Below are 22,773 nucleotides of genomic sequence, written 5' to 3' on the forward strand. Positions count from 1 at the left end.
GGGTACTGTATCCAGGAGTGGGGCTCGAACCTGTAACCTGCACCTCCAGAGATAATAACACTAACCACTAGCTGTTCCAGGTTCATTCATTCTCATAGATTTACAGAGAAACAGGGATATATCATTAATTTATTAATCATTTTAGCTAAGTACCATAGAAACAGGTCAAAATTTGCTAATAAAAAACCCATACAGTATTTTATGTTTTTCTTAAGTTAAGCAGTACACAAACACTATCGAGGAGTGTGATAATGAATGAATGAATGAATGAATGAGCTTTATTGCCAAGTATGTTTACACATGGAAGGAATTCGTCATGGTGACAGGAACTTCCACAGCACCAACAGAATGACAGTGACAAGGCACAGATAATAAAAGTAGAGTGGGCTAATAAAAGATAAAAAAAAATATATAGAGTATAAAGTACACAATATGAATATACAAAATAGACATTACATGTTTGTAGGTATGTTATAATATACAATGCAAGGGAAAGTAAATAAGAGATATGATGATGTGAAAAATAATAAGATAATAAGATTTTATTACTGTAATTTTAAGGTGTTGGTGTAATGTCTGGTTATTGGAGTGTTTTGTAATTTTTAAGGGTTTTTTTTTAATTTCCCCTGGCTAGGTTAACTGTTCTGAATTAATGTTCTTGTATCGTGTGTCCAAAAAAAAAAAAAAAATCTGTGGTAAAACTGCCTCTACAGCGCCCTCTCGGATCCGTACCAAGAGTCATCTGGGAAGCGGCTGCGGCGACCGACTGTCACCCTTGGTCAGTGTCCGTGTGGGGTACGGCTGGTACGGCTGGGTGGGCTTCCCACCCCCGTAGCTAAAACGAACAACTTTGCCAGTGAGCACTACAATGCAGAGGGTGAGGGATTTGTAGCTACATGTTAACAGGAATAACTCGATGTTTTATTCTCTTGTCTCTTCTTACTAAAGACAAACAATCCGGTTGTAAAATGACTCTTCAATAAACTTAGAACACCGCACTTACTCCCGTTATCTGGGCTGGCTCTCTTCCGGTGCACTCGAAAACTGGCACCTGCTGCAACAGCATGTATAACAATAGTTCCTATTGTTACAAGATGGATGCGGTGCCATTCAGTGTGAACGGCGGGGAAAGAGACAGCCGCCAATTCAGCGACCTGGTGGAAAATGCTCTGTCTCATAACCGCCGTGTTTGCCGATCGTGTGGAAGTTGCGGCCAGATTATCGGGCGCTGAAATTCGCGCTTTTCTGTCTAGTTTAAGGAGCGGCGGGAACCCCGGCGGCAGCTGTCGGGGAACTGCGCGGGGTGAAGCCTGGTTCGCCCGGCTCGGACTGCTCTCCTGCCCTGTTCCGCAGGGAATTCGCCGACTCTCAATACCTCTGTGTGTGGACAGGTCCGTGCGGAACCGGGAACATCCCGACTGGCACGTGTGAACTAGCAGTTCTTGGTCATTATGGTAATATGGACCTATTTCAAATCTCCCCTTCCTAAAAGATAAATACAGGAATAAATCCTCACAGCCACCGCACTCAGTCACCAACAATTACTGTGAAAATGTTCACTCTGCTTTTTCTGGCCATGACTTTTCACTAAAAAATACTCTTCACTTCTGTCAGCTGACGCAACTCATCCTACAATAAATTATGTTTGTGAACTAGAGACCATGCTAAGCGCATTTTCCTACGGAAACTGGACAGTTTCAGGGGGATTTTGTAAACGCTGTAATCGCACAATAAAGGAAATTTGAGGTCGCTTGTCTTAGAAAAAGCACTGCACTGTGGAATGAGATTCCAAAGAGAAGGAATTGTTTGAGCCCTTTGGATGGTGCTGTTCAACGTTGAAAGTCACGGAAATTCATACCACAATGTAGCCTGTTCTTCCATACAAAATTCAATAGCATCTAGTCTTAGTGCATCGCTATGCACCGAAAGAGCAGTGTGTTAATCTAGATATGTCTTCTATCTTTGTGAGTAGCATCTTACACTACCTTTAGCGATACTTATGATACTTTTTTTATTGGAATACCACATTTATTTAAAGGATATTGCATTGTCTCTAAAGCGCCTGTCCTCATCAGTTACAACATTTTTCAGGGGCTGAAGTCGCGTTGGTGGCACAGTGAGTGGCGGTGCTATCTCAGAGTGCCCGGGTAGTGCGAGACGATGCGGGTTTGATCCCCGCTCAATCTGTGTGGAGTTTGCATGTTCTCCCCGTGTCTGCGTGGGTTTCCACCAGGTGCTCTGGTTTCCTCCCATAGCCAAAGACATGCTGTTCAGGTTCGCCCATAGTGTGTGGGTGTGTTCCACTCATGTATGGATGAGTGACCCAGTGTAAGTACTGTATCTAGGAATGTAAGTCACCTTGGTGAATAGGTGTGTGGGCTGATAAGACTACATAGAGCTCATTGGAAGTCGCCTCCATAACGTCTGCTAAATCAATAAATGTAAATGTAAACGTTGACTGAAGCACGCGCACACTTCCGTAAGAAAACGTCACCGCGCCCTGAACGCGCCTGTTCTTGTCGCACGCTACTTCCTGTCGAAGTCCCGCCCCCGAAGCCAATGAGGTGAACGGCTGGGTTTGTGTGTAATTAAGGAGGAGGAAGGTATAGATAAAATACCTGAAATCTAAATATATTTATAATCTAATTAAGCAGCTTCTGTATTAGAAATAACTCTCAAGAGTACAGACTATGTCGGATACGGTAAGTGAGATTGATAACTCACTGCGAGCTTGCTAAATTATTAAATACAATATATACAGTCGAAGTGGAGTGGTGGGCCGGGCTTTCAGCCAGTTGTTACAGCACACACAGTGCACTACTTTTGTTAAACAATTTTATTTCAGTTCAATTTTTTTTGTGTTCTAAGGCCAGTGGGCACTAGTTATCTCTTATATAACTGGTTTCCAAGATTGACTCGCAGGAGCGAAAACGAAATTGAAAGTTGAGCGCTTGCGAGGTGATGATGCTGCTGGTCTGTGTTTACATCATCATGCTCTGTTTGCTTTCAGTAATTATTTCTTTTAATTCTTTGCTTTCACTAAATGCAAGGTGTTAGAAGCTTGCATGTGTTTATTATCGCTTCATGGGTCAATGGTGCAAGCTTCAGAATCCCTCTCTTGAAGAGGTGAATTGCAGTTCTATCAATATATCTATGTTTATTGTAATCAGTTTTGCAAACGGAATGTCAGCCTGTTTATGGAGCAACATATTGTAACAAATAATTGTTACTTTACCCATTGAGGGTAAGTGCTTTTGCTCAAGGGTCATACAAATAGTGTGGGGATTTAAAGTAGGAATCTTCAGATTGTAAGGTAGCAGCTCTCACCACTTTGCCATCTGCTGGTGCTTTTTAAAAAAATGTCTTTGGTAAAACAAGCCACATTGACAAATCAGCCGTGTGTTTAATGATTATTAACAGTGTAATTTTGTTTTTTGCTTCTATTTTTGATCCGGATCAAACAGACAAGCACTTCTGTGCTCATTACATTCAGTGATGTAAGCAGAACAAATTGTAGCTGTATTATGGTGAGTAGATTAACTAACTGTTATGTTTAAGATGTGTACCTTCTGTCTTTATCAACCTTGGGGTCTCACAACACTACAGGAAACAAAACCCTCAAGCCAAGATGCTGGAGATAAAAAAGATGGGGAGTATATCAAGCTGAAGGTGATTGGACAGGTGAGAAGTAAATGCGTGCATGAATGACAGTTGAAGAAACGAATACCTTAATGAATGATGAGGTATTTATTGAATCGTTATTTACTGGAGAAATGGTGTGCACTCATTTTTCACACACTAGGGACTGGAAATCAGTTCGTAACTCGGTTTGTTCATGAAGTTGTGTTTACCATCATTCAATAAGAAAGGAAGAAAAAAACTAATAATGAATAATGACTAATGCAGATGTCCCTCAATTTGTATGCTGGTTAGTGTAAAAGCCTAATTTAAAATTATAACAAAAAAAATCACATCGTTTAATATCAAATAACATTACATTACAATTGAAAGTACTCTCTTTCCTGAAAGTACAAAAAAAAATCCTTAATCTCTGCAATCTCATGTTTAATCTAAATTTGTAACTGATTCATACCATAAACATCTGCAGTCCTTGTCAGCTTCTGGGAACATAAAAGTTTCTTATGTAATAAAATACTTAATACTACAGGTTTCCCTCTATTTTTGTTTATTGATCAGGTTCTGTAAAACTTTGGTGTAGCTGTAATAAATAAATCAAGAATTTTTTTTTTAACCCTGAGCTATATTAAAACTAATTTAAAATGACTCGCATACCCTTGTCTCCACAAATGTGTAATGTTCATCTTTTATTAATGACAAAGACACAGGAGCACCAGACACTAGTTGTATTCCTTGTGAAAGTGAGTTGCACTAAGGTGGTTTCACACTTTTGAGTGTGTTTCACTGCCAACTATGGACTGGCCCCTAAAATACAGATTTCATTTGCTTCACAACAAACACATTTTAGAAATCAGGTGAGAGAAGAAAATTTAAACTGGAAATGTATTTTCCAAAATTTGTGACTGGAATGCTTGTATTGTAGGAGGAGGCAGTGTATAGGTAAACAATGGCTACTAAGAGATGGAAGGGCCCATGATTGTTCTCAGAAGACAAAAGGTTGATATCCTTGCTGTAGCACATAGTCTGAAAGTAAGAGGGGTACTGATTTGTTGATACCACTTTGAATTTGACTTTGGTTTGTTTACAAATTTCTCTATATTTAGGATAACAGTGAAATTCACTTCAAAGTCAAAATGACGACACATCTCAAAAAGCTAAAGGAGTCCTACAGCCAGAGACAGGTAATGTTAATCTGGGTACTGTATCTGTTTGACATTTTAAAACGGTGGATTTATGAACTTCAGGACACATCTCCTGTACATTATTGTTTGACCCGCTGCATTATGTTCTCTTTTCAGGGTGTACATGTGAGTTCTCTAAGGTTTCTCTTTGAAGGACAGAGAATTGCGGACAACCAGACTCCAAAAGAGGTCAGGTGTTCTTGCGTGACACTTTGTATCTTGCTTACATTTTTTGTTTATTTGCATTTTCATTTCTCTTTTTTTGCTCTCTGCTCCTTTTTTAGTTGGGAATGGAAGATGAAGATGTCATTGAAGTGTATCAGGAACAAACTGGTGGACTTTGGAACAATTAAACTAACATCCTCTTCATGTCCCCCCCTCCCCCCCATTCTGATATTTGTGTCTTGTCGTAGCGGAAAACTGTAGGAGCCGTCTTCTTTGCACAGGGCTCCTGTGGTCTGAAGACAGGGGGAATCAAGGGAGGTGTGGATGGAGGGACTGGCTTTGTGAACCTCCCCCCCCCCCCTTAGTCTCAAAGCAAGGAGCTAAAAATAGGCATTGGTGTTCAAATTGCAGGGAGATGCAGCAACACGAGACATTCTGCTCACTTATTTGTTAAAGTTCCGCTGATTAGTTCTTCCCTGTTGGTCATTGTGGAAGAACAGACTTTGTTACTCTCAAAAGGTGATTTCTGTATAAGTTTATGTCAAAAGGACATGTTTCTCTAAGTACAGAATGCTTGGGCTAAAGGCAAAAATACATGACATTTCATCATGTTTTTGTAGTCATTGGATAAGGAGGGTTAATTTTTTTTGAAAGCTCTGGCTCATGGTTGTTGGAATAATCAAGTTAATTGACATCCTCAGTATTACATGGAATCAATTTTACATCATTACTTTAAAAGTGCAAACAAATATTTTTCTTAATAACATTCAGTCCACTTCTGTAACTTCAAAGAATTTTTAAGAATAATAGATAAATGTTTGCCAACCTGTATGTTTTTATATACTGACTTTTTTATTTATAATTTATCCTTTCATGGTGTTCCACTAAACTTCTTTCATACTGGACATCAGGTGGCAAAGATTAAGTATTTGGAATTTTTATCCAAAGAGGGTAGATTGAGGAATCACTGGCTTATGAAATAACTTGTTACATGAAGTGAAGAATACAGTTTAACTCTAATAAATCACTCTTGGCTGAAGGTGTGGTTCAAGAAAAACTTTTGGTTTCTTTGTCTGCTGTTTCATCCGTTGCATCTGCCCTCAGTAAGATGTTCACCAGTTGTGCATCTCTGCTTGTTATTCAAGGAAATGCAAATCTTTAAAATGCATCTGTTGTTTTAAAGCATTGACATCCTGTGATGACATCATGATAGTTGTGCACTGTGGCTGATGCCAGTGTACTTGTTTTATTTCTGCAAGAAGCTCTGTATTATTTGACTGTAAAAAGAGGTTTCTGTATTTTTAACTTTTTTAAATAAAACCTGTTAAGATAAACTGGAATTTTTGTATTGGTCATGTTATTTCAGTGCTGTGTCTGTATATAAGTATGTAATTCTTGAAATATGTTTTGTAGAAGATGTTAAGCTTATGTGGTTGTGATTGCATATTTAAAGTTGCCAAATCTGGATAAGCACCTATGTGACGCTAATGTGCAGAACTTTCTTGTTGGTTTCTTCAGTCATGTTAAACTCTGGTCATCGTTCAGGACAAACGCTGACAACTTTACTGTTCTTGAGTAGGACACCTGATGAAATGATGACGAGGCCTTTCATTCCCTGCTGTCCTTCGCCAGGTCCTCCGGATGCGTAGGAGACGCTGGCAGGCCGAGCATGTTTAGGAGGCTGAAGTAGGAGTAGACCCATGGACGGGAGATGTCCTGTGTCAACCCCAGTGCCTCGGCCTCCGCTTGCAAACCCCGCTGAAACTGCAGCTTCTGCTCCAGGATGACACGCTGTCTTGGAGAGAGAAGAAAAACACAACTCGTGCCTTAAATTGTAAACATGAGCGACTTGTGTTTTAATTTTCTGAAACTATGTGTGCTGACATCTTGTGGCCATAATGAGTAATATGTGTTCTGTCTTCAAAACGGTAATTCGGCACAGCTGCAGTTTCCCAGTATTAAGCCCAAATTGTTTCTCATTAATTACACATTATGGTACAAATGGGAATTTCGCAGCACTCAAATTTATACTCTGTTTGTAGTAACTGATTTGCTGTATTACAAAACAGTGGCTGGATAACACTTGGTTGGATGACTTCTGTTTTACAGAGACTATCAACCCCCGCTGGGCATTAATAAGTCCTTCAGCGGAGAGAAGTACCTGGCAAATATCTCTGCTTGCAGCCTGGCTGCCTCTACAGCCCTGCGTGTCTCCTCTTCTTCAATCCTCCTCTTCTCGGCCTCCACTCTCCTCTTTTCTTCTTCTGCCTCCTGTTGTCTGCGCAGGTACTCGCTCAGCTCACTTTCCTCCATCTCCTGGAGCCGCTTCTTCTCCTCCGCTTCTCGGGCTTCTTCCTCCAGATGCTGGCGCTCCAACTCGGCTGCACACCAACGAGGAGGTGAAGTTAGCCTGACGGTGTTTGAGATGTATATGTTCCCTATGTTATTTGTACCTTTCAGAAGCTCGGTGTTTATAAAACATTAAGGGGGTTACTGATGCCCTGTGTTTGCACCCGTGATCCAATGTGTTTGGGCTGAATTTTTCGAGGAAAACGCCACATGTACCTGCCCTGCGCTCCTGCTCCTCCTGCCTGAGCTTCATAAGGTGCTGCATCTGCCGCCGCTTCTCTTCCTGCCTCCTCCTTTCTGCTTCTTTCTCTGCCTGCTCCCTCTTCATCCTCTCCAGCTCTTGCTCTGCCTGTCTCCGTCGCTCCTCCTGCTCCTTCAGCTTTTTCAGCCTGCAGAATCGCGATGGTGCGCATATAACACACACAGTACAGATACAGAACTTTCACGGATACGTAGCGTATAGTACTTGTGAGAACTTTAAGTACGCTTAGGAAACACTCGTACGGGACAAACTATTCGGAGGAGTGAAAGCGGAGCGACCCGCAGGCGTCCTACATCTCTGGGAAGAAGAGCTAGGAATCGCGTCGGCTCATTTCCCGCTGAAAGCAAATGCCCTCAAAGTCCCCTAGGGGGTGCTGCCATTGAGGTATTTCCCTGGGATTCCCAAGAGCTGAAGGAATAGGTGGCTTTCACAAGAGTGTGCTCCGGCAGAGGAGGACCTGAGCTCCTCAGCACGCCGTTGCTGCTCCATCTGAAGCTCCAGCCTCATGCGCTCCTCTGTCTCCTCCCGCTCCTGCTGCCTCCTCCTCTCCTCCTCCCGTTCCTGTCTCTTCCTTTCCACCTCCCGCCTGCGGCGTTCGGCCCGCTCGGCAAGCTCCGCCGCCTGCTGTTCCCTGCACAGCAGGACCTTTTTGTTCTGGCTGTCCTGAATGGGGCAGCAGGGACAGTGTGTGTCACAACCCCTGACAGCACACACACAGACATCACTCAGACATCACTACCCTCACACCCCATGACACTTTGAAGTCAACACAACACCTCTTACCATGTTACTGCTAGCTTCAGGATTGACATCTGGCCTTTGGGCTTTGGTTGCCGTGGCAAGAACAGGTAAGCGGACTTGTCCATGGGGCGGAACCTGTTCCTGATGTGGGATTGCGTCCTCTCGTTGGACTGGTCTGTCTGTGCCCTGCCCGCTTGAGGAAGCTCCGCCCACTGAGCTGTGTGACATGTAGCTGAGCTCCCAATCCTCCTCTTCGTCTCTCGCAGAGTCCTCGTGGTCCATGTCGTCTCCTGTCAGTCTGCTGTCACCTCTGTCCTCTGAATCCAGCTGCTTGTCTTCTGCTGTTCCCTCAGAGGTGTTGGACACTTTCATCTTCCTGGTATCATCCTTCCTGCTCTCTGGCGTCCTGTCCGTCGTCGTCTCGCGCGGTTTTCCTGAAGGCAAGGGGAACAGAGTGGAACCGAGGAGCTGCTTTGTGTTCAGAGGGACCAGGAGCTGCAGGGTCACCCAGGGTTCCCTCACCCCCTCCAGCCATCGCACTCACCGACGACAAACTCTGCCTGACCTTTGACCTTCTTCTTCTTTCTCTTGCTCACCGTTGTGCCACTTTTCTGGACCTTTTCCCCTTTTGCTTTCCTTCTTTTCTGAAATGAAGGAAATTTTGAGCTTGATGCTCTTTCAACTTTTCTAGTTAATGTGGAGACCTGACTTTCACATCCAAACTCACCAGCTTTTTGGTCCCATCGGGCCCCTGGGAAGCTGGATCTTTGTGATCTTTGTGGGGCTTCTCCTTCTTGACCTCCTGCTTCCATTTCTCTACAGACCCACTCCTGTGTCTCTCAGCAGAACCTCTCTTATGTCTCTCTACAGAACCACCACCCTGTCTCTGTACCGAATGACTCCTCTGTTTCTCAGAACCGGTCCTGTGCTTCTCTACAGAACTGCTCCTGTGCCTCAGTATGGAACCTCTCCTACGTTCCTTGACAAAACCTCTTTTGCGTCCCTCTACAGAACCTCTTTTAGGTCTCTCCACAGAACTGCTGTTTCTCTGTACAGAACCACTCCTGAGCTTCTCTACAGAACTCCTCCTACGTTTCTCTACAAAACTGGCCCATCGTCGCAGTTCGGAACCTCTTTCACCTCTCTCTACAGCACCGCTTCTGAGCCTTTCTACAGAACTGCTCCTGTGTTTCTCTCCAGAACCGCTCCTGTGTCTCATTAAGGAATCTCGCTTATGCCTTTCCACAGAACCACTCCTGAGTCTTTTTACAGAACGTTTCTTGCTCCCCCCTCCTTTGTTTCCCTTGTCCTGCTTCCGTCCTCTCCTCTGTGTTTCATCAGCTTCCACATTTTCCCCGTAAGTGTCCAGAGCTTCGGTGTCTGATGCGTCCAGCGATGTTGTCCGCTGATGAGACGCCCCGCCCTGCCTGTTGGAGACGGAGAAAACACTGCGAGGAAGAAACAGTGCTGTATGTGGTGAGATGGGTGGACAGAACTGAGGGAGGAATTATGAGAACTGGAGAAAAGACACGAGGGAGATTTAGGGATGAAGAATAAAGGTCCTGGACAAGAATCAAGGGTCTGAGAGTCAGTAAGGAGACACTGAGGGGTGACGCTGAAACTAGAGCCAGGATCAAAGGCAGGGGGCCTGGACTCCAGATGGAGCACTGAGGAGGAGTGTGGGAAGAAGGGCAACCTCGGGTAATTACACAGGATGTTAGTTAGATGTGAGGCTCAGTGGAGTTTATATCCTGGCCTCTGACCCAGGCCTGGGCACAGGCATGGAGACCACCTCCATCTCCAGGTCCTGAGTCATGTGTCAGGAGCAGCATGACGAACAGGGAGACAGACCAATGGACAAGGGAGAAAATACAGCACAGCAAGAAGGGGACAGCAGGACAAACGGGGATCTAAGGGGCAGAAGCAGCTGAGTATATAATCCGGCGTACAAGCAGAAGCTTTGAGTTACGCTAAAGCTGTTCCACCACTGTCAGAAGTAATTCAGGTGTTTTGGACTGCAGACACCCCATGACTTAAAAATACTTTTTAACTGGTAAGTTAAACAGAGCTGACTGGAACAGCAATGGCAGAGGTCACTCACCAGGCAGAGAGGAGCTCAGTGGTGGTTCTGCGGTTTATCTCATTGGTCTGAAGGTGCCCTGCAGAGTGCTTGTCGGAGGAGGGCTGCACTGGTGCAGGAGTGCTGTTGTGATGCATCTCCTGCTTGGTAGATGCCACCCAGGAGCTGTTGCCCAGACCAGGCTGGGGGCTCCTAGTGTCTCTTTTCATTGGCTTCTGCACCTCTCTGTTCAGCGGTGGAGGCTGAGGCTCATGCTTCCCTGGGTCCACCTTGATGGAGGGCCCTACTAGAGCAGTCATAGTGCTTGAAGTTGCAGCTAGGAGGTTTGTGGTGGTGGGGATGGTCTTCTGTCCTCAGTTGCAAAGGGAAGGAGCCCGGGGACAGGTACCCATAGCAGTACAGTTAGGAAGCCCACATCTCGCAAATCTCCTCATTGTCACCAGAGGATGAGGAGGTGCCGCCTGAACTTACCGTCCTCTCTGTGGGCTTTCTGTAGGACAGCTGAGCCCCCTGACTCTCCTCTGTCCCCAGCTGACCACCGAGGTTCCTGCTCCTGTTGTTGGTCTGCAAGTAACACAGTGATACATGCGACGAGGTTGTAACGCTACGTAGGCTATAATGAATAATGAGAGCAATAATACAATAAACAGTAGTAAAGAATAAACAGGGGCACCGATCTTGCTTTGTATCTCACACCACCTGACACCACCTCACTTACCCCTACCATTGTTTCTATTTAAACATTTGCTTATTCATTCACTTATTAACTTATCTATTTATTTGACTTTAGGGGGGCATGGTGGCGCCTGATGTTGTGTTATTAAAATCAACTGACTTGATCATGCTCAAATGATGGGAAGCCAGGGATAAAAGTTAAATTTATAAGGACAAATGTGCTACTCCTGGGAGAGGGGTGTAGTGGCGCAGTGGGTTGGACCGGGTCCTGCTCTCCGGTGGGTCTGGAGTTCAAGTCCCGCTTGGGGTGCCTTGCGATGGATTGGCGTCCCGTCCTGGGTGTGTCCCCTCATCCTCCTCCAGCCTTGCGCCCTGTGTTGCCGGGTTAGACTCCGGCTCATCGTGACCCCGCTCGGGACAAGCAGTTTCACGCAGTGTATGTGTGTTGTACATTTAATGAATAAATGTAAATGTCCATTGTATGCTGCTACGACCAAACTGAATTTTTCTCTGGGATTAATAAAGTTTCATTCGCTTGTTCGTTTATTCATTCATTCATTAAACACATGGATTATGGAAACCTATGGGAGCAGGTGAGTAAATACAGTACCTGCTGGCCCATGTGAGCAGGGTTCAACCTGGGAACCGTTGACTCCGTTGAGCCCTCCATACCTGGAGCACAAAACAGAGTCAAAGAGTTGAATCTGCTCTGCTGGAAGATGGTCTTTAATGTGAGATTAAAACACTTCCATAAAAATCTGAATTTGTGGTTACCAAGAAGTCGCTGTCAGGGATGAATATCATGAACCAGCCACTACTTGGCCTGTATGAATGACTGCATGAGGACACCTAACAATACCAGTACCTCAGTAAAAAGTACCATTCCAACATATTCTGTATGTAGATAACTTCACTGTTTCATTCCTCCCTGTGTTTGTCATGTACTCTTGAAATTTGCAGAAGGCATTTTAATTGAAAACATTTAATGCCATGAGACAAGGAGTGTAGCCTGATACACTTAAAGGCCTCTAAAAGTGCACACTGCCCATCTGGGACATGTGTCCAACTCTGATCTGCACAAGCCACATCTCCCAGTCTGACCCCTGACCTTTGACCCTGGTAGGTTTGTTTAACCCTCCCTGCAGGCTGAAATAACACACTCTGCGGATGGTCCCTACAAAAAAGCAGAACGTCATTCCACCGAACCTAAGGCAAAATGGATATTTCAAATATTGCGTTTTAAAAGTAGGATTAGAAATTAATTGAAAATAGCTGAAAGTATTTTAGAGGAAATACCGACATGTTAATCCCACAATGAGGCTCATTGCTGTTCCCAGAAATCTTTTACTGCTTCATCTACAAAAGTATTTAGTCATATGCTGGAAAACTTTTGCAGGGCAGGACTGAAAGAGACTTGTCTCAGTTGTGGAAGCAAGTGTTTTGCTATTCCACCGCAGAGACTGCCCTGGCTGCTTGGCAGTCTCACTCACAACGGGACGAAAATCAAAAACTCGTGGATTTTTGGCCCCAGTGTGTTTGAATGAGCTCCCCCCTGTTCCTCAGAACTGCTGAAACCCGCCCAGCGTTCAAAAAATTTTTAACGGCACACCAACTTCTGACTCATTTCACACCTAAGGCCCTGAAAACCGAGCGAAATTAGTCCTTCACTATCTGTTGCTTTTATTTATGTATTTTTCTATTAGCATGTTGCTTCTAAAAGAAGCTTGTAGATGCGTCCAGCAACATGGTGGTATCGGAAAACAAGCGCTTTGATAATCACATGCTTGTATCCAAGCCCTCTGTGTGCTGTGAAATGCACTTTCCTTTGCGCCGAGTTGTGCATCACTTTGCTGCGTGCATTTTCGTGAGCGTACGGTCCATTACAAGCGTACAACATATCCCACATTACATCACGCGACCTATAGCGGAAAGCCTCCACCAGAGAAGCTTACGAAGTTTACATTCTACCCCCGTTTTCAATCCAGCGTGATTCATTCGCGTTGACTTTTCTTCATTTAGCACATGATTTTCTGCAGAACGGGTGCGTTTCATTAACAGAACGAGAGATTTGGATGCAGACGAGTGATTCCAGAGTACGGTTCATTTGTCACATTTCACCGCACGAGCCGGCGTACATCACGCGAGTAGCTGCATGAAGGTTTATCCGTTATTCATTTCGAAGTCAGTTTCAAACTCATTCGTTTTCGGCTTTAGACTCATTTCACGTTCAGTTTCACGGAGCTGTCGTCGCGCCTCCGGGCCCCTGGACCGCCCGCGCTAGCGCGATGCTCGGAACCGCATGAGGCCGTGGTAGAAAAGCCGAAGCGACAGGAACGCAGTCCCGCATATCCTATCCTAACCCAAGGTGCCAAATTATACATGACAGGAGATGACTTGCATTGCTGAAACTGAGACAACCTCTGAAATCCTACATCCGTGGAAAACAAACAGCGCACGCATTCCTGGCCCGGCTCCTGACCTTGGACTACGAGGCATGATGTGCCACATGTCCGCTCCCTGTTATGAAAGGAGGCTCTGTGAGGCGCCATCAGCTGTCACCGTGGTTTAACTCCTGACAGGGCAAGGGGGAGAGAGCTGCGCTGCTTTGATTTTCCACCATCTTACACCCGACCGACAGGTCGAATCCCTGAACCCGAACACGAGCCGGGGACGGTTGAGGGGAGACACGGGGAGGTCGACGTTCCTTAGCGTCCGCTGTGTACGTTTATTTTCTGCCCTAATGGCTTCCAGGAGCCTTCGATGCCTGGGATGAAGAGAGACGGGAGGCCAAAGGCCCTCTTCTCCCTGAATCGAACCTCACATTGTGCTGCTGAGCAAAGACACCAGAGGGCAGCAGCTAACAAAATGTTCGAGTTGACTCGGTTGTTGCTGAAACCCAGAGAATCGCTCGGACGGCCTCCGTACCAACCCGAAAGAGATTTAACCAGTAGCAAGATGTACTGCATTCCTGACTTACTATGTGTCTTTGGACCCAAAGGTCGCAGGTTCGATCCCCACCTCCGGCTGTAGTACCCTTGAGCAAGGTACTTACCCTAAATTGCTCCAGTTAAATCACCCAGCTGTATAAATGGGTAAACGATTGTAAGCATGTAATAAAGGTGACCTTAACATTGTAAGTCGCTTTGGAGAAAAGCGTCAGCTAAATGAATAAATGTAAATGTCTTCATGTTACAATGGAAGCTAAAGGGGAGATGCTACACAGAACATGATTTGATCCAAAATGGACCTGTGGCCTGCGTGGCGTCTCCTCAAAGCCACCAGCGCCAGCTGACCGGCAGGGTCTGAGCACAAAGCGTAGACATGATCTTCGCTTAATGAAGAACTTCAGATTCATTTGTAGTGTATCTACAGTACCCCTGTGGGATCAGCTGAATTTCTCCGCCGCTGGTACTGAGGGGTTTTCAGACAGCGCATCTGATTCGTGCCGCATATGTTGGATTTTGGTTTTCGTTTTTATTACTACCGATCACGTCTGCGGTTTCAACAGAATGGAAGTTCACAAACACACCTTCGTGGTTGAGTTTAGCGGAAAATAAACAGAGAGCTGATCAATAAAACAGCAAAGGATCCGTTCGGTTCATCGTCTCCTCTCCAGGTGGCATCGCCGCGGTTTCTGATTTTGACATCTTTGCCGCAGTTGCGGTTGCGTTCGTATCGAGACAGAAGCTATACATTATTCGTCAGTGTCAGACAGCGGCTGTGAATGTCCCACTTTCGCTGCCTCTCGGAGACTCTCGCACACACGTGTTTGCGCACCGACACGCACGGGAGCGCCGCGCACGCTGCGCGACTAACACAGTGGCGACGCCGCTTTCGCGAGCGTGCCGAGCGTGACGCCCCTTTTGCCCAGAGACACGGCAAACCTGTGGAATTACCCAGGGAAAGCAGTAGCACGGAGGCGCAGAACCCAATAAAGCCCGGTGCGCAAGGAATCTTTATTTAGAAAGTGTCTGTTTCTGAAGAGGCCCAGATTTTCGGGGAAGGGGATGGGGGGTGGAGGGGAAACCGGGGGCGGGGGCAGGTTTCGGAATAGTGATGGGATAAAGGAAACAGAGCAGCGAGAGGGGTCAAGTTGCGAAAACAGCCCCTGTCACTCACCAGCGCAGGGCGGGATTGGGGGGGATGGGAGTTTGGTTCCTCTGTCTGGGAGACTTCGCTATAGGGCCAAACAGAACCAGATGTGGAGTGGCCAGAGGAGAGGGGGGGGGGGGGAGGGGAGCGGAGGGGAGGGCAGCGGCACGTGAGACAGAGAGGGAAAGCGAGTACGAGTGTCTGCGTTTAAACGTACACGCGTACGTCGGCGAGAGCTTGCGTGCGCGCCGGTGTGCGTTTCCGTGCAACCGTCGGCGTACGGTTCGAACCTCCTCGTACCAGCCCTGCCGATGCACATAATGTTGCTTTTGTGAGGTTGAGCTCAGTTCTTAAACAAATTACATCACATGCCAAGAAATGCGAAGCAAAGCAACTGAATGTTAAAAAAAAAAAAAAAAGAAAGGCCTTTGATACATTGGCCCGGAACACAGTCCAGAGAAGCACAACAGACACAAAACAGTTTCTGGGCGAATTTGTGTGCATTTTCCCTTCTACTGTGCTTCGCCATGCATTTTCTCCTTTACTCAGAGGCGGAATAGCGGTGGATTCCCGCAGGTGCTGACACCGGCGACCGCCCAGCACGTTGCCGGACGCGGGGCTCCAGGACACAACGGAGGAGACAAGGAGACACTGACCTGAGTTTGACTGGAGCACAACGCTCCAGGGGGCATCCAGGGCCACTTCGGAGGCCGGGACGCTCGATGCTGAGGACAGGAATACAAAGATTACTCTGGCTGAGTGTTTTCGCTCATTCGAGAAGTTCGGCACTCCGCCCACCTATATTCAACATCCAAAATTCTGCGGGGACTTAATCTTTTGACTTTGTTTTGCGTTTCACTTCTTCGTTTTAAGACCGATCGGGTCCTCCCTCCATTCATGTTCCGGTCATTAGTTTTCTTTCACGTTATTTTTAAGCCCCTAAAACTACGATTGTCCCCCGAAGCCTTCCACTGCAGTTGCGAACAGGTATATGCTCTTCTGCTTTCCACCTCTGTGAGATGATGCACGGATGGCTGTGACTGTATTTCTTTATCCCGGTAGACCCCAGCCACTCCCCACACTCCCATCTCAATAACATCCACCCCGAAACATGCCACAAACCCCCACGCTTTTCACTCACCTGCATTTAAATTCATATTTAGAGCTTCACACCCGCCAAACACATTCCTAGCATCTTAGATATCCGTTGCTGTGCTCTTGCGGACGCACGGTGGGGCCACACACCTTGCTCTCGTATGACGTCGCTCAGCAGCTGGTGACTGTTAACATCATCAGCGGGGGGCCAAACGGACAGGCGGATGATCTCACCGTTCGGTCCCATGATTAAGGTGCCTGCCGCACCACCGTTCTCCCACTCTGGAAAACAATAGGATTTGCACTCAGCCCAGTGCACATAGCTGCAAGGAGACCGAGCATAAAAGGGCCTACGGTACATCGGTGTAACATCTATGCTGTTGCTTGTTAAAAACTAGGGTGTCGTTTTAGGTTTCAAAGGCAAGTAACAGTTTTTTTGGGCTTATTCCTTATTTTACATCACACACACACACTGACTGAAACCATTATCTCAAGCAGGGTCGCGGCAAACAGAGCCTAACCCAGCAATGCAGGGAAAAAGGCTGGAGGGGGAGGGGACACACCCCAGATGGGATGCCAGTCCATCACAAGGCCAAGCAGGACTCGAACCCCAGACCCACCAGAGAGTAGACTCAGGTCAAACCCGCTGCGCCACGGCACCCCCTCCCTTATTTTACTGGAAGAGAAATTATACCGTTTTGTATACCTTCACTGATACTTGTGAGGGTAGCAATTACACAGAGGTGCAGAGCACACACACACACACATTTTCAGAACCGCTTGTCCCATACGGGGTCACGGGGAACCGGAGCCTACCCGGTAACACAGGGCGTAAGGCCAGAGGGGGAGGGGACACACCCAGGACAGGACGCCAGACCATCGCAAGGTACCCCAAGCGGGACTCGAACCCCAGACCCACCAGACAGCAGGACTGTGGCCCAACCCACTGCGCCACCGCACCCCCGGTGCAGAGCAGAGACTGGTAATGAATACCTCTCAGCACTGCTGGGAGACTTCCCCTGACCACGTTCCTCTCGACGTGCTGGGGCTCTAGAGGGTTCTGCAGGTCCCTGGAGCCATGCCTGTGGAGCGCCATGGAGCTTTGCTTCCCAGGTCCCCTACACCCTACCAAGGGGGGCAGCACACCCAGGGAAGGGACTTCGTTTACTGGAAGAGAAAGGTACGTGCACACATATATATATATATATATATATATATATATCAGATAGCATGATGGTTATGGACACAGTCTTGAAACCTCAAGGTTTCCTGGTCAAATTTCAGGAATGGTCCTGGTGCTTCAACTTTGAGGAAGGTGCTTAACCTGAATGATGCCAATAAGTATCGAGTGATAAAAAAGGTTAAAACTATCAGCCCCTTTGAATAAAAGTGTCACAATAAATAAAAAATGAATGATCCTGACAATAAAGACTTCACTGATTTTGTGCCTGTATTCTAAATATCACTTTGCGAAGTCTGGCTGTATCCTGTACAGAGGTGTGACTGTTGTCTGCGGTGTGTACTGGGGGGGTCCGACCATGTCCAGTACCACATTCTGTGGGATCCGACCGTATCCTCTAACGTACACTAAGGGATCTGACCAAATCCTGTTCCGTCCAGTAGGAGGTCTGACCAGGTTTTTCACCGTAGACTTTGGTTCACATTCGGCCCGATGGAGCGTAGGGTCTACACCCAGTCTTGTGTGCACCGGGGTCTGACCACACTGTGCACTGTATGCTTTGGTTCTGATTAAGATCAAAGTGCTCTGCCGTTCTAGACCGTGACAGAATGTCATGGGAATTAAAACCCAATAACGTGTGTACCTTCTCCTGGCTCCGGCATGCCTAGGCAATCTGGGTCAAAGCTGTTAGAGTGAAGGATGGGAGCAGTTTTTTCAGCCACTGGGCCTCCTGTCTTGGTGAAAACTGTGTCCTGTCCAAATTCCTGACTGGAATCGTCCACTTTCTTGTCTGCAACTTTGTTGTCATAGACACCACCTGAGATGATACAGAGACAAGTGAAAAAGAGACTGCAGACGTGGCTACTATTGTGTACATTCGAATAAATCTCAGACTCTCTCTCTCTCTCTCTCACGCACACACGCTCGTTACCCTGGCGCTCTGGACCATTCCCTTGGTCTCGGCGTGGAGTGACAAGCAGTGGCAGAAGTAGCTCGCGAACCTGCGTCTCTGGGTGGCTGTGAACATCAGCGATCCGTGTCTCACGCTTCACGTTGCCCTCAGGCTTCAGCAGAAGATGATGAAAAGAGATGTTGCTTATTTTCTATGCACACGAGAGCTGCAATCAAACACCACGTTCTGACTCACAGGAACTGCGCCGTCGCTCGCCGAGTCCCGCCTAACCAGCGGTCCCGCGGGCAGAGGCGGTAGGTGTATGGAGGTGAAATCTGGGTGTGACGTGCTTTCCTCTCTTCTGTCAGCTGGGTCTGGTCTCCTATGCCTCACTGACCCACACATGAATGAACACAAATCAATACGCACAGACACAAGCGCGCACACACACGCACTCAGCTGCACACATAAAAACATACAAATTCAAGAATATGATGACACAATGTCAGGGCAGCACTGCCAGCTGGTGCGATGACACACTGAACTTACAGATGCCCCTTGCTTGGGCACCACGGAGGTGACCCCCGTAGTAGGTGACTTGCGATACGGGGCTGCAGTCCCAGGAGTCGTCCACACGCGCGGTCCTCAGAGGACACGCTTCGCTGGCAGCTGAGGCTCCCGCTGCGGTACATTTCCCACCAGCCCCTACGTGTCCGGGGCAGCCAATCACACGGTGTGTCATCTGTCCGGCGTCACACACAACGGTGTTGGGAGTTAAGAAACTCCCTCTGTTCGGTCAAAGCTGGCAAATGTACCAGTGCGTAACTTTATATCATCACTATAAATGTTCTGCTGACTCTGCCATTTATCTGAAGACAAGGTAGTCACAGAAAAAAAAGCCAAAAATCAAAACTGAGTACTTACAGTGAACTTCAGATGCAGTTTGTTAATTTAAACCTGGGAATGCACCAACCTTTAGGCTTGTCTAAGTCAGTCGTTACATATACTAATATTATTTAACTTGATTTTATGGAAGGGGGGGTGGTGCGGGTTTGGCCCGTGCCTGCTCTCTGGCGGGTCTGGGTTCCAAGTCCCGCTTGGGGTGCCTTGCGATGGACTGGCGTCCCGTCCTGGGTGTGTCCCCTCCCCCCTCCAGCCTTGCGCCCTGCGTTGCCAGGTTAGGCTCCGGCTCGCTGCGACCCCGCTCAGGACAAGCGGTTCCCGTCAATCTGTGTGTGTGTGTGTGTGTGTGTGTGTGATTTTATGGAAGGAAAAGCCCTAGGAAGAGACCGTTCCGAAATACGAAATCCAAAACCCGAAAAGGGATAGTAATAAGAGACATTATGTTTATGACACTGTCAACTAGGAGTGTATTGGCAGAAAAGAGCGTACGGAATGGCTCAAACTTGACTTTCTTGACTCAGTTCTATGGCAGAGTAACACACACGCATCGTGTGTATGATCTCGCAAACATGCAGATAGAAAAGAACAGGCACGTGGACACACGCAAAAACATTAAAGCAATTTCCATTATTTACTGAAAGCATTACCTCAGCCTTTATTGGGTCCCCAGTGTTTTCTGAATGATCCTCCTGTTCATCAGGATCTGTCTCTGGAATTGGAGTCATTAGTACTCTCGGTACCTCCACCATCATGCTCATGGTAAATGTCTTCTGATTCTTTTGTTCTGTAGAGTTTTCCAAGTCTTCTGTCTGAGACATTCCTTGGTTTTCTGCAAAAAAGAAGAAACCTTTGGCTTTTTGGTCTCTAAAAATCCCTTTGCAATGAAAAGAAGTAAATGACTAACTGATCTTCTGGTGTTGAAGAAGTTTTTTCATTAAGAGCTACCACATCCGTGAAGATGATGAACTGCTTGCCCTCAGGTTTAAAAGGAAATTTGCACATTTGGGGATGTTTATGTAAACAGGAAATTCTTTCAGTCATCTGACCTCTGACTTTCATCTATATGTGTTTTCTCTTCACTCAGGAGCTCTAATGCTTACCGACTCTTTGCGCGAACAATACCTGAGGAGGCCCAGTGAGATCCTCTTCCCCCTGAGTGTGTGCCCCTTCCCTTAGGTAGAAGTGGCAGGAGACCCACACGGGCCCTGTGGGGTTTGAAGGTGTTGGGGAAGACTGCTTCCTCTGCGTGGCCAGCGGGGGGTCCTGAGAGAAGTAACATGGATTGCACCAAGAACCATCAGCAAGACCCCAAGCAACTTAGACAACACCATGAGGTTTTCATTTCAGGAGCCAGGAGCACCACAGAGCTGAATGAATGAAAATAGGAAACTGATCCTAACTAGAAGGGGAAAGTTCACGTTTTAAAGTATGCTACAGAGAAAGGAGTCTCACTCAGGGTTCATCATCCCAGGCCGCCTTCCCCAGGTCTGCCGGCAGAGGTAATGGAGGACGAACCCCAGACACCAAAGACTAAGTATGTTGAAGGTCATGGGCTTGACGTTGCCAGATGTCCTCCCATACCTGGAGGCACTGCAGGGTCAGAGGGCACAGCTTCGGGTTGCCGGTTGGAGTGAGCCCGGCCACGTTGAGCGGTGTAGGTGGGTGGAGGGAGTTTTGGTTGTGAAGGGATAGGCAGGGGTGGGTGGGTGTCCTCTGAACCATACCACCTCAGTGGCTGAGCAGGAGAAGGTAGAAGCAGACAACCACAGAGAGGTTGGTTATAGTAGTTCCGTGGAGGTCTGCTTAAGTTCTAAAGAAAAACCACCAACTCGATAGCTCACAATATTCTGACATTCAGCTACACGTGAAGCATGTTTACTTTGACTAGACATCGCAACAGCACATGGCACAGTATAAGATCTCACAGAAAGTTATGACACAAATAATTATTTTTCTCAAAAGTTGACAGCATTGGCTCAGCTGATTCTTTGGTTCAACTTTATAAATGGGTGAAAATCAGAATCTACTGTGGGCCAAGAGGAGGAGGGTATAATCAACATGAAATATGACACGTTGGATTGTATGCCCTGCGGTCTGCAAATTGCATCATCTTTGAACCCCTGCCATAACTTAATAACTTCCTTGGCACATTCATCTAGCTTTACCAAAACACGATGACAATTTTCTGTCGCTGCGCTTCATACATTGATTGACACGAATATTTCCGAACACCACAGACCACCCCCTTCCCATCCTCTCTCCAAGCAGAAACACATAAGGATAATTTTTGTCAGACATATACATACTGTATAGAAGGTGTAAAAAACACTGGGGACAAAATATTATATTTCATAGAATATGTTACGAAGGACTTGTTCCATTTTCAATGAGACCTAGAGAGGTGACGGTTGGGAAAGCCACGTTTTAAAGATGTTTATCTGAGAAAACCAAAAAGAAAAAAACCCAGAGGATTAAATAAAAAGACGACACCATGAGCTACGATGAAAGAACAATATATTTTCTGTCTGTTTTACCAGACTGACCTTCCGCTGCCTGCTCATTAATTTTATTTTATTCTGTAACGGATCCCTATCCTCCCTGTTTTGTTTCCAGACAGTGGCTGTCCTAGCTGTATTTGTTTGACATTTACTCATTAAGCTTCTGTTTTTCCTCAAAACAGCTTACAGTGTTAAGCTATTTATAATGATTTACCCATTTATACAAGAGAGTCATTCTTAGTGGAGCAACTCGGGGTAAGGACCTTGCTCAAGGGTACTACACCGGGAAGCGTAATTCAGACCTGCACCTACCGATTGCAGAGGCAGTAGCTCTAACCACTACACCACATGCTGCCTCTCATGTGATGTGATTTCAGGGTGATGGCAGATTTACATTTATTCATTTAGCAGAGGCTTTCCTCCAAAGCAACTTCCAATGAACTCTGTGTAGTGTTATCAGCCCACACACCTTATTCACCAAGGAGACTTACACTGCTAGATACACTACTTGCACTGGGTCACTCATCCATACATCAGTGGAACACTCTCTCTCTGGCACTCGCACACTACGGGGGAACCTGAACAGCTTGTCTTTGGAGTGTGGGAGGAAACCAGAGCACCGAAAGACTTACACTGCTAGATCCACTACTTACACTGGGTCACTCATCCATACGTCAGTGAAACACACAAATCTCTCTGTCACTCGCACACACACCATGTGTGACTTTTTAGAGTCGTCAATCCCTCTGCACAGCATGTCTTTGGATTATGGGAGGAAACCCACGCAGACACAGAGAGAACACGCAAAGTTCACGCAAACTAAGCGTGGCTCGAACCTTCGTCCCCTCGCACCACCCAGGTGCTGTGAGACAGTAACGCTACTCTGCTAGGATGTTCTTGAAAAGCAGCACAACGTTGCCATCTTGCTGGTCAGCCCAGGTAGAAGGGCCGGTAACAGGAGCGCACCGTGCTCTCGGTTGAGATTCGGAAACGTGACCGCAGGAGCGCTGTTACCTACACT

At 46.6% G+C, this 22,773-nt stretch overlaps 2 protein-coding genes across 4 annotated transcripts; one reads left to right on the plus strand and one right to left on the minus strand.

Annotated features, from left to right (window-relative positions):
• Positions 1-2,556: 2,556 nt before the first annotated feature.
• LOC108920613 (small ubiquitin-related modifier 1) lies at positions 2,557-6,295 on the plus strand. Of its 3 annotated transcripts, none has more exons than XM_018729500.2 (6): positions 2,557-2,702; positions 3,465-3,527; positions 3,607-3,681; positions 4,743-4,820; positions 4,938-5,009; positions 5,105-6,295. In XM_018729500.2, the coding sequence occupies exons 1-6, from the start codon at positions 2,691-2,693 to the stop codon at positions 5,171-5,173; spliced, it is 369 nt and encodes a 122-aa protein (XP_018585016.1). In that variant the 5' UTR covers positions 2,557-2,690; the 3' UTR covers positions 5,174-6,295. The 3 variants fall into 3 exon arrangements, with proteins under 3 accessions (XP_018585016.1, XP_018585017.1, XP_018585015.1); XM_018729499.2 differs by lacking the exon at positions 2,557-2,702 and adding an exon at positions 2,976-3,009; XM_018729501.2 differs by lacking the exon at positions 3,465-3,527.
• Positions 6,296-6,347: 52 nt separating this feature from the next.
• kiaa2012 (KIAA2012 ortholog) lies at positions 6,348-16,341 on the minus strand. Its single transcript, XM_029256912.1, has 12 exons — positions 16,326-16,341; positions 15,841-15,909; positions 11,703-11,764; positions 10,889-10,981; positions 10,439-10,764; positions 9,065-9,764; positions 8,882-8,981; positions 8,380-8,771; positions 8,054-8,259; positions 7,551-7,723; positions 7,147-7,366; positions 6,348-6,780 (listed from the first exon to the last, which is right to left on the minus strand). Exons 1-12 carry the CDS (start codon positions 16,339-16,341, stop codon positions 6,594-6,596), a joined length of 2,544 nt encoding a protein of 847 aa, XP_029112745.1. The 3' UTR covers positions 6,348-6,593.
• Positions 16,342-22,773: the final 6,432 nt, after the last annotated feature.

Source organism: Scleropages formosus, chromosome 12 (assembly GCF_900964775.1).
Source record: "Scleropages formosus chromosome 12, fSclFor1.1, whole genome shotgun sequence".
NCBI classification, from domain to species: domain Eukaryota; kingdom Metazoa; phylum Chordata; class Actinopteri; order Osteoglossiformes; family Osteoglossidae; genus Scleropages; species Scleropages formosus.

Excerpts from the sequence above, each read along its gene's own strand:
- LOC108920613 (XM_018729499.2), top strand. Across the intron at positions 3,528-3,606 it reads CAAATTGTAGCTGTATTATG|GAAACAAAACCCTCAAGCCA; the intron begins GTGAGTAGATTA and ends ACAACACTACAG. Across the intron at positions 4,821-4,937 it reads AGTCCTACAGCCAGAGACAG|GGTGTACATGTGAGTTCTCT; the intron begins GTAATGTTAATC and ends TTCTCTTTTCAG.
- kiaa2012 (XM_029256912.1), bottom strand. Across the intron at positions 8,982-9,064 it reads CCGATGGGACCAAAAAGCTG|AAAAGAAGGAAAGCAAAAGG; the intron begins GTGAGTTTGGAT and ends CCTTCATTTCAG. Across the intron at positions 7,367-7,550 it reads GGAGCAGGAGCGCAGGGCAG|CCGAGTTGGAGCGCCAGCAT; the intron begins GTACATGTGGCG and ends GTTGGTGTGCAG.